Genomic DNA, 11,081 nt, shown 5'->3' on the forward strand with positions numbered 1-11,081 from the left:
TAGATACTGCCTCATCTTGAGAGTAGAATCCAATTGCACTTAACCGTGTATCTGACAAGAAGGGAGACACAACTATTCATATTCCCTTGAACTTTCAGAACATGTTACTAATTCAAGTTAGTGGTTATTACAGTGGATTAATTTACCAAGTAGTACTCCTGAAATGACTAATCATACTTAGCTCAAAAACACTACTTCTGCCGAGTGTGGTAGCTCAAACCTATAATCCTAGTTACTCAGAAGACTGAGATCTGAGGATCAAGGTTCAAAGCCAGCCCAGGGAACAAAAGGACCTGAGACTCTTATCTTCAATTAACCTCTAGAAAATGGGAAGTGGGGCTTGGTTCAAGGCTGTAGCCTTGAGCTGAAGAACTCAGGGACAGCGCCCAGTCTGAGTTCAAGCCCTGTGACCGCGCCCCCTCTCCCCCAAACACACACACATACACTATTTCCCCTTTGTGGATACACATTATGGGTTTTTGTTCTATCTCCAGTATATACTCCATGTCTCTTCGACTAGTTGTTTGGGTTTTTGTTTATTTGTTGGTTAGTTTTTGCACTAGTACTAGGGTTTGAACTCAAGGCCTAAGATCTGTCCCTTTGCTTCTGCGCTAAAAGCTAGCACTTTACCACTGTGCCACAGCTGTCTTCTAGAGCATTTTTTTTTTTTGCTTGTTTTTGATGGTTAAGCAGAGATGAGTGTCACAGACTTTCCTACATGAGTTATCTTCAAACCTCAATCCTCAGATCTCATCTTGAGTAGTTAACATTACAAAAGTGAGCCACCAACAGCTGGATTTGTCATTATTTATAATGGATTGAGTTACCTCATGATTTTGTTCACTAAAGAAATGATCAAGTATTCATTGAGTTCCAAAGCACTTTCCCTATGGTAAATCTGATAACCACTAAGGACTATGAATGACTAACATAAGCCACATTCACTGTAAGAAGTGACAGGGAGGAGGCTAAGACCTAAAAGATCCTGGTTCAAAGGCATCCCAGGGCCAGGCATGGTGGCTCACGCCTGTAATCCTAGCTACTCAGGAGGCTGAGATATGAGGTCACAGTTCAAAGCCAGCCCAGGCACTAAAAAGTCCATAAGACTCATCTCCAATTAATCACCAGAAAACTAGAAGGGGGGCTGTGGTTCAAGGGGTAGGGTGGTATCCTCAAGCTAAAGAGCTCAGGGAAAACACCCAGGCCCAGAGTTCAAGTCCTATGACTGGCAAAAACAAACAAACAAAAAAAAACAAAAAGGCATCCTACAAAATCTTACACTGGACTGGAGGTTTCGCTCAAGTAACAAGAGCACCAGGTATGAGTAAAAAAGCCAAGTCAGGTATCAAGGTTCTGAGTTCAAGTTCTGGTACTGGGGGGAAAACAATTAGCAAGGCGGGGGGAGGCTGGGCGCATAGTAGAGGGCCTGCCTAGCATGCACAAAGCCCTAGGTTCAATACTCCTTTACCAGACACACAGAAAAAGCTGGAAGTGGTGCTGTGGCTCAAGTGGTAGAACTCTAGCCTTGAGAAAGCCCAAAGGCAGTGCTCAAGCCCTGAGTTCAAGCCCTGGCACTGGCAAAAAATAAATAAATAAAATAGTGAGGCCATGAAAGATAATTATATCCCAGTACATTACATACATGTAGAGACATAGCACAATGAAATCCATTTGTACAATTAATACATGCTAAAAGAAAAAGTAATGTGTCCAGAACAGGGCACTAGGATAACAACACTAGTTATTTTGGGCCCTGAACTTACCTTGCTGTTGACACAATAAGGATGATAGCACTGAGAGCACTGTGAACAGGCCAGGAGGTGGCCCTCTGCCCCTCGGCCAAAGCTGCCACATACTACACACATATCCTAAAAAAAAAAAGAAATATGGATGTCCCAGTCTCATCCTACCCAATCCCAGCCAACTCCTACACTATGCTGAGCCAGAAGTATATCACACAGCATTAAGACACTTACAGACCCTACCCTTCCTATGCAACCAGAGAAGTGTTCCTCCTTATGCTGCTCACTGCTTTGATCAGGTTAATTTGAATTTATCTAATCTGACATGGGCACAAGGGAAAAAAAAAATGACAGGAAGATGGAGAAGACTACTCAAGTGATAGTTATAAAAGTACAAATTTCTACCAGCTTTAAGATTATTCTAGGCTCCCAGGGCTTCAAAAGTTTTGATAGCACTGATATGTGGGATTGATCCATTTTCTGCTTTCTCATTAGCTGGTAGCCCCAGAAGTAGATCTCTGAGTTTCCAATCTACCTTCCCACCAATACATACCCATAAACACACACACACACACACACACACAAACACACACAGAGTTTAGTATATGTTAACTCTCTCTGCCAAGAATAGGACTGCCCTAGCCAAGTATGATACCTGCATTAGAACAAATTTGTCTGTGTTGGAGAAAAGAACCACAGTATTTTGCATGGTGTCATCATCTTCTTCCTCCTCCTCTTTGCTGGGTGAACTATCAATATCAGCCACCTTAAAGGGAGAGAGTTACGGAAAGAAAAGTGAGGAAGGTAAGTCTGCTTCAACTAAGCTAACTTCCTCTTTGTATTGGGAGGTATGAAGTGCTGAAGGCCAGACACTGGGACTAAGAAGCAAATGAAACTCAAGAGATCTCTGAGACCCCACTCAATGGCAGAGATTTCAGAGAAGCCTAGGGGCCAAGTGGACAGGGGGACAGACTTAGCTAGGCAGGTCCTAGGCTAACAGGTAGACAAGCAAATATATAGGGGACTGGCAGGATTTAAAGGCTGAATATGAAGGGGCCATGTGAAGCATGTCTAGAGGATGGGAAGACTCTTCTTACTACCAGAGTCTCAATGGAAGAAGTGGTTGATTTTAACCGGGCCCGTCCTCTCCCACGTCCGCCATGAGCTCCTCCACGAGGCCGGCGTCTTCCTGGAAAACTACTGCTACGCCCCTGAGTAAAGGAAGAGGACAATTATAGAAGCATATGTTGGATTCACAGGCTTGGAGGGGAGAAGAGAAACAAATGAATACTATATGAGAAAAAAACAAACAAAAAAACCTAGGCGTCCTATTCAAACAGGGGGGGGGAAAAGGCTCTTGAAATAATCAACAAGTAGAGAGCTCCAACCCCAGACCCATTTTCTTCCCCCAAGTGGAATAAAGAATACAAATAATGACTTGAAAAACCCATCTATGGTCCCATTTCTATTATTGTGCAATCATGAGGCTAAAGAAATCATTTGCTTCTTTTATCAGTGGTCTCCTCAGTAAAGCTGAACTAAAGGATCTCAGTCAGTGAGGGTATCCGTTAGTGGCACAGAACTATACCTGACAATGCATAACTTTGACCACATGTAGCAGCTAGACAGTCCCTCACCTGTTTGATTCGGGAACGAGCAGGGGAACTGCGCCTCCGCCCCTTGTCCCCCTCAGCTTTGCTTCCACCGATAGCTGTCCCAGCATCACACAATAGTGAGTCATCAGTCTCTGGCAAGGAGTCCGTACAGAGCCGCAGGGAGCCCTCATCTCGGGCTGGACTAACATCTGTAGATACCCCCAGCTCCATAGAAAGGGAGCCACCTCCCTCAGGGTCAGGAGAGCCTAGCAGGGGTTCTGAGCCAGGAAAACTGGCACTGGCATCGCCCTGGCTCAGATTAGAGATCTCATTAACAATATCAGATTTGATGAGAGTAGGTGGTGTAGGAGCCACTGGTACACGGGACTCCTCCTGCTCTTCACAGGGTGAATCCTGTTCTGCCTGCTTGCATTCTGGGCCATAGACCTCCATAGGGGTCACAGGGGCCAGCTCCTCAGGGGCCAGGAGCACAGGGGAACCTTTAAGTTCACTAGCCAAAATGTCATGAGTCTGTCCAGCCTCTGTCTGTGAATCAGGGACATCAGTCCCATCCAGAGGGACTACATCTTCCCCTAAACTGGCAAAGTCATCCAAGGCTGGGGCAGGGCTAGGGGCAGGGCAGGACAGGTCCCCCATGGGGGAGGGGAGAGGACTGGTGGCACTGGGTTCCAAGGCTGGGCACTCAGGTTCTGGACCTTTTTCAGTTTCCATTTCATTCAGTTCAGCCTCATCTGAGACCTCCACTGCCTTCCCCATGGGACTCAATGGGGAGGGAACAGACAGTGGAAGAGCAGGAGGGGAGCACTGTGAAGGAGGGGAGTTTGAGGGATGCAGGGAATGCTGAAGGAGCGGCGAACATGGCGGAGGAAGAGCCTCCATCAGGATGGGAGAAGTGGGTGCCATTGGGGAGCCTGGAGATGGAGGAAAGATCATTGGGGGCACAGGCTCAGGGTCAGTGCAGTTAGCTTCTGGTGGAGGGCTGATAGGTGTCTCTAGGATGGGGGCAGCCAATGGCGACTCAGGGTCACTGTCCCCTTTGGCACCAAAGGGGTACTCTAACTCCCCCAAAGGAGACAGGGCTGGTGGGGCCGCAGCTGGGATAATGGGTGAGAGTGGAGGAGGAAGAGGATCTGGGAGAGAAAAAGAACAGCTTAGATTAGATGTGCCATAAAGACTTAAGATCGTCCCAGAGTAAGGGGGCACTAACATCCCCTTACCTGGTGGCATCAGCTGAGGTGACAAGGATGGTTCCCCTGATGGGGACAAGGGCAGCTCTTCAGGCAGAGGGGAGAGGGGTGGTTCCCCAGGCTCAGACAGGGCCGGCTCTCCAAGCAAGGGGGATAAGGGTGGCTCCCCAGACTGGGAGAACAAGGGCAATTCCTCAGGTGCACAACACTGGCCTGGCTCCTCAGGCAGCTCTTCAGGCTGAGGGGACAGGTGTTTTTCTTCAGGCTGGGGGGACAGGTCAGGCTCCTTAGGCATAGGAGACAGCTGAGGTTCCTCAGGCTGGGAAGACGGGTGCAACTCCTCAGGCTGAGGGGACAGGTGCAGGTCCTCAGGCCGGGGGGACAAGCATGGTTCCTCAGGCATAGGGGACAAGTGGAGCTCCTCTGGCTGAGAGGACAGACAGGGCTCCTGAAGCGCAGGAGACAGGCATGGCTCCTCAGGCTGAGGGGACAGGTGCAGCTCCTCGGGCTGGGGGCACAATCTCAGTTCCTCAGGCTGAGGGGACAGGTGCAGTTCCTCAGACTGGGGACAGACTTGGGACTCCTCAGGCTGGGGTGACAGGTGTGGCTCTTCTGGATGGGGGCACAGTCTCAGCTCCTCAGGCAGTGGCAATAGAGGCGATTCCTCCAGCGGCAGGGACATGAGCGAGTCCTCTGGTGGTGGTGACGCAGGTGAGTCTTCGGGTAGTGGGCATCTGGGGGAATCCTCAGGTGGTGGAGATAGGCGTGAAGCCTCAGGTGGGGGTGACGTGGGAGACTCCTCAGGCGGTGGGGACAAAGGAGATTCCTCAGACGGTGGGGACAGGCGTGACACCTCAGGTAAGGAGGATAAGTGTGACACCTCAGGCAGCGGTGACAGGCATGATACCTCAGGAGGGGGAGACATAGGTGAGTCTTCAGGTGGTGGGGACATGGGTGAGTCCTCAGGGGGTGGGGACAGGCGCGATGCCTCAGGAGGTGGGGACAGGGGAGACTCCTCAGGTGGAGGGGACAAAGGAGACTCCTCAAATGGTGGAAACAGACGAGATGCCTCAGGTGGCGGAGACATGGGGGACTCCTCCGGTGGGGGGGACATGGGGGACTCCTCAGGTGGTGGTGATAGGCGAGAAGCTTCAGGTGGTGGGGAAGTAGGCAATGCCTCAGGTGGAGGGGACAGAGGAGACTCCTCAAATGGTGGAGACAGGGGTGAAGGGTCAGGTGGCGGAGAAAGGGGCGTCTCAAGTGCCGGAGATGGGGGTGATACTTCCGGTGGAGAGAAAGGAGAATCCTCCAGTGGAGAAAAATGTGATGATTCAGGTGGGGGAGACAGAGGAGACTCCTCAGGTGGCGGAGAAAGAGGTGACTCTTCAGGTGGCGGGGACAGGCGTGAGGCCTCCGGTGGTGGGGATGCAGGTGACTCCTCAGGTGACGGGGACAGGCGTGATGCCTCTGGTGGTGGGGATGTGGGTGACTCTTCAGGTGGTGGGGACAAGGGTGACTCTTCAGGTGGGGGCAGCAGTGGCATCGCCTCACTTAGGGGGGCCTCCAACTGGGGCTCAAGCTGGACCCCTGCTCTCCCTGCAGATACAATACACAATAGTCCTACCTAGCTCAGATCTACTCCACAAAGAACAGAGTCCAAGACAAAGCAAAAACTGTCTCTGGCCACAGAACAAAAGATTCATTTCAGGGACCCTCAAACCCTACTCACCTAGTGGTTTGGCTTCACATTGCAGGGGCCCCGGTTCCTTGGGTTGCATAGAGGTCACGTGCCCACCCTTTGGCTGCCCTTGGCATGCAACGTACAGAGCATCGGGCTCATCAGTGGGGATATCACCAGGCTCTGGGGGCGAAAATCTGCAGAGGGTACAGGGGAGCAGGCACTGTGGCTCTCGCCAGCTAAGAACTCTTAGAGAGTACGCTGGGGCGAGGCATGAATATTAGGATTTGCACTGCCCACCTTAGGGCTTTCCTCTGAAAATTCCACTTGCTTTACCATGGCCCCTGCCAATCTCAGTCCTTCAGATCCCGCATTCCCAACCTCAAGCAGTTCACACCACTTACTTGCTACAGACAGGCGGATGCTGCTCAGCAACAGAACTGACAGCTTGACCTCCCTGGGCTTTGTGGCAGCGGTGACAGAGGGAGTAGTTCTCAAACCATTCAGAGTTGGGAGTCAACTCTTCTGAGCCTGCCCCACAGACCCGACATACCCGGCATGTCTAAGGGAGGAAGCAGGCAAAACAGTCTCTTGTCAAACTGACAGTCGAGACCAGAGAAGAGCATAGGACTAGCCCTCACAAGGACACTGGAAAAGCTACCAGAGGCAGAATTAGCAGATGTTTACCTTACACTTCCACGAGTGAGCAGGCAGTTGCTCCATGGGTGGTTTTAAGCAGAAGGTATGGTATCCTTTGTCACATGTCTCACAGACCAACATCTTAGAGTCATTCCCAGGTTTCCTACAGGAGCACAGGGCACATTACAGGAGTCTTCCTGCCATCATGTTCAACCCTAACCTGTGTTTTGCCAAAGGCTTTCCTCAGACCCTCCTATTCTTACCTGCAGGCTTGGCACACTTTGCATTCAGGACACTGCCAGCCAGCACGCTTTTGGGCAGTCAGAGCAGTGTCCAGGCAGGCCCCATGATAGTGATGGCCACAGCTGGTACAGAAGAACAGGTCACACAACTCCCCGGGACCCTCACATACAGTGCAGCGTGCCTCATCTGCAGTAGGGACAGACAGCACAAGTCAACTTTGTGGTTAACAGTCTCTGCACACTCAGCACAGTGCTGGTATAGGTAACAAGTTTTCTGTGCTCAAGAATGAGCTGCGAATAGTTACTAAGCGCTTGCCCAATGTATGCCAGGTACTATTCTAGAGATCACAAACGCCAGAGTAAATCTGTCAGGCAAAGTCTCCGTACTCAAAAAGTTCATATCCATTTTAGGGGAGCACATTAAACACTGAGGAATCCCCTCAGCACAATGCAAAATCCACAACGCATTTAGCCCCTCAGCTGCTCTATGTCCAAATGACAGGATTTCTCACCCAGATGTGCAGCCCCCTCACTGTGCTCCGGGCACAGCAGCTGCAGTGCTTTCATGGATAAGAAGGAACCGCTGGCAGTTGCACAGGGGAAGTGGTAAAGCCGTGGACATCCAGGTGAGCGGCAAGGAATGGAGGCACCGAGCCTGGTGCAGTGAGAGCAACGCTGCCAGGATGAGAAGAAGCCTCGCATCAGCCAGCTTCCCCAAGACAAACAGTATAGATACTAGCCCATGGTCCTTCTCCTTCTACTCTGAATCAGAAGTCCACCAGCCCTGGCTTCATCTATGCAATACCTTTGGCCTTAGTCCTACCTGTGAGATCCCTGAGAAGATGGCCTTGTCCACACCACATAGTTCTGGGCCCTCGTGCCCCCATACACCTGCTGACCACGCAGCACACCAATGGTGTGCCCAGCAGGATCCTTTACAGGTGGGAAGAGGTAAAGAGAGAGGAAAGAATTAACAATGAAATGACTGCTAGCTCAGTCCCTATCTCATTTTCTGTCCCACTTTCCCTCACTTACCTCCAGGTTCTCCTAAGTGGGAAGGTGTAAGGCCCTCAGGGAAACCAATCTTCGACAGGTCATCCTTGGGCAGTACTGCCTCACTGGGACCTGGGTTCCCCTCCGAGGACACCACCGGAGACCGGGGCCAGTCAAATGGCAACTGAAAGCGCCGTAGCTCCCGCTGCCCGTGCAGACTGGGCTCCCCACAGTTACAGAGAGCGCAGCGCCGCACTGGACCCCCACTGTGGATACACAATCATCAGTACCATGCCGTGCCCCTGACGACCCCAGGATTTGGCATGTCTATGCCCTCCAAACACTCATTTCCTAAATCCTCTTCCTTGAAGTGCTAAAGCCACAAAATTCTCGTGTGACCTTTTATGACCAATTCCTCGCAAATAAGTTACCTGCAGTCCTGGGGAGGTTCCTGAAGCCTGGGACTCCCAGAACTGAGAATAGAGACCTCCCCCACACATGGGATGGGAAGGTCTGGCTCAGTGGCACCTGGCTCCCCGGAGGCTGCAGGTCCATCGGCTGAATGAACAGACAGAGCAGCACATTAGCCTCACTTGATACTAAGTCCATTCACCAGACTCCAGATTATCCAAAACCCTCTGCTGATCACAAGAGATGGCATTTCAACTGCTCTCTCAAAGAACGAAGTCTCTCAATCACCTATTACACAGACTTAGCTCATCCTTATGCCAAGATCAGAAATATAAGGCTACCTATAAAAGCCAAAAGCTGTCAGCAAACCCAGGATTTGGGCAACTCACCTGCCGGTTCTGAATCTTTATCTTCACCAGGCGGCTTCTGACTGTCCATCCCTCTCTCCGACTGGGCAGGGCCCTCTCGGGGAGACCTGTTCATATCAAGACATAGCTATATGATCAGTACCCTTCAGATATCAGAGTTAAGTCTTACCTACAAACTGTAACAATAAGAAGAGTTAGTCTCCCCAACTCTTGTACCACTGCCTAGTTCTTCCCCAGATAAACACAAATCCTTTTCTAATCTGGACTCTCAAGGAATAAACTTCTCTTTTGGATTTCCAGACTCCTCCATAAAAGTTCCCAGAAAAATAGCATTCAACTAGAAGCACATCTACTACCACCCTCTGCCTCATCTCTGAGCTCCTGGCTGCTTGTGGGTTCTATCCTCTGGCCTTTGACCTCAGGTCTTAGGTAGCTACTATCCTACAGGTCTATCAGCGCCAGCCCAAGAAGTCTGAGTCAAGCCAAAATCTCTCTCCCATCTGCAGAGTCCTATTCAAGAGACAGAATACATTATTGGAATGAAAGCTTAGCTATGGATAGATCTCCACAATCTTTACTGGTTTAACAAAGATATCCTAATCACAACAGAAAGAAAAAAAAATCCACCCAAATATAGTTCCTGCCCTAACTGTCCCTGCTCCCTGCCCTAAGTGAGGCCTGAATCTCACCTAGAATGAAGGCCTCAAGTTGTTGCCCTTAGCAACGCCAACTGCCCTTCCTCCTCAGATGTCCCCTAGTAGTTAACAGAAGTGGGCCTTAAGAGTTACTGAGCATGTGTAGCCTAAAGCTAAGCATGCTGGGAGTTGTAGTCTCAGGAAGCACATTGCCACTTGGAGATCTAAATGAGGCAGGACATAGCAGAGCAGAGAAGCTTCCTTCCTCTTCCACCAAGCAGGGTTTCTACATATACTGGGGGGTTAGGGCGGGGGTGGGGGTGAGAAGTAACGGTCCCCTTCTAAGCTATGCTAGCCTATACCACAGCCAAATGAAACACACTAAAGTTATATGTAAATAAGTTGAGAACCACAACTTTGGGCATATTTTCCTTGACCTCAGAAGGAACTAAGCATAGTACAAAAACAAAGGAGTGGATAACAATCATAGAGATGAGGAATAGAAAAGAGATCCTGAAAGGAGAAAGAGATTGGTGCCAGAAACTGTTAATGAGCAGGATAGTAGACCGTTCTCCTAGTCAGAGAAATAAAGTCTGTTTCTAAAAGTTGATTTGGGGGGTAGGAGGTCATTAAAAAGAAATGTAAACAGTGAAAGTTTGATAAATTTGTCTCCCATTCCTCTTGTTTAGCCAGTGACTAAACTAACCTTGGTAAGGACAACCCTACTCTCTCAAACTGGAAGGTTAATACCCCAGTCAGTAACCTGGGTTTGAACAACAAGAGAAACTCAAGTGACTGGTATCCAACTACAATACCAGTCTTTCTTCCCTAAGCTCACACTTCATTTCCAGATATTGCCCCTCCAGATATGCCCCTTCTGAGGAGCCATGCCATGGGGGGTGGGAGGGAGTATTTTACACTTCCCTGAGTATTCAGAATCTACTACACTGGAATGTACAAATAGCACCTGGTCATCTCCAGTCCCAAACATCCCCTTCCCAAACCTGCCACACACTCACACCTGAAAGAAAAGCAATCATGGGTTATCTGGCCAACTCACAGAAAAGCTTCTCTATGATTTCCAGGGGCCTTTAGAAGCCACCTGTGGGAAGTGGGAGTTGTAAGTCAGGGTACCAGTCAGACCACTCTTCCTATTCAACCAATGCCTGGCCACACCCAGAAGGTCCAAGAGGACCTCAAAGTTTTCTAAATGTTTACACCTTACTATACTTACTACCACATGCTTCCCTCCCCTGCCCCCAAGATTCTTCACCAATTCTGTTCTCAAAGATGAGGCCAAAGGAGTCACAAACAGCAACAAATAAAAAGCAACAGTGATAGATAATACAGTGGGTAGGAGGCGGACTGCCTCACACAAGGCCAGAGGGACAAATTCCTCTGCCCTCCCCCGAGCGCAGCCCTTTCAAGCTGGTAAAAACTGGCACTGCTAAAGGAGGCACAGAAACCATCTTCATCCAGCCTTGGGGAACATCATATCAACACTGTCAGAGGCCCAGTCCTGAGCCATGACAATGAGATTAAGAAAGAAGCAAGGAGCAGAGTGTCCTCC

At 49.8% G+C, this 11,081-nt stretch overlaps 1 protein-coding gene across 1 annotated transcript in view; it reads right to left on the reverse strand.

The window, feature by feature from the left end:
* The window catches only part of Kmt2d (lysine methyltransferase 2D), a 39,288-nt gene extending 29,765 nt beyond the window's left edge, over positions 1-9,523 (reverse strand). The window contains exons 1-14 of the mRNA XM_090325176.1: positions 8,898-9,523; positions 8,529-8,655; positions 8,140-8,363; positions 7,928-8,037; positions 7,617-7,779; positions 7,126-7,291; positions 6,911-7,025; positions 6,628-6,785; positions 6,275-6,420; positions 4,576-6,141; positions 3,380-4,488; positions 2,843-2,953; positions 2,398-2,508; positions 1,764-1,868 (exon numbers count right to left, since the gene is read on the reverse strand). Of these exons, the coding sequence (XP_090181302.1) occupies positions 1,764-1,868; positions 2,398-2,508; positions 2,843-2,953; positions 3,380-4,488; positions 4,576-6,141; positions 6,275-6,420; positions 6,628-6,785; positions 6,911-7,025; positions 7,126-7,291; positions 7,617-7,779; positions 7,928-8,037; positions 8,140-8,363; positions 8,529-8,655; positions 8,898-8,991 (4,305 nt within the window). The 5' untranslated portion in view covers positions 8,992-9,523. The remainder of the gene's footprint in view (positions 1-1,763; positions 1,869-2,397; positions 2,509-2,842; positions 2,954-3,379; positions 4,489-4,575; positions 6,142-6,274; positions 6,421-6,627; positions 6,786-6,910; positions 7,026-7,125; positions 7,292-7,616; positions 7,780-7,927; positions 8,038-8,139; positions 8,364-8,528; positions 8,656-8,897) is intronic.
* Between the last annotated feature and the right edge of the window lie 1,558 nt (positions 9,524-11,081).

The sequence above is a fragment of the Megascapheus bottae genome, chromosome 2 (assembly GCF_031878675.1).
Source record: "Megascapheus bottae isolate mThoBot1 chromosome 2, mThoBot2.hap1, whole genome shotgun sequence".
Taxonomy (NCBI): domain Eukaryota; kingdom Metazoa; phylum Chordata; class Mammalia; order Rodentia; family Geomyidae; genus Megascapheus; species Megascapheus bottae.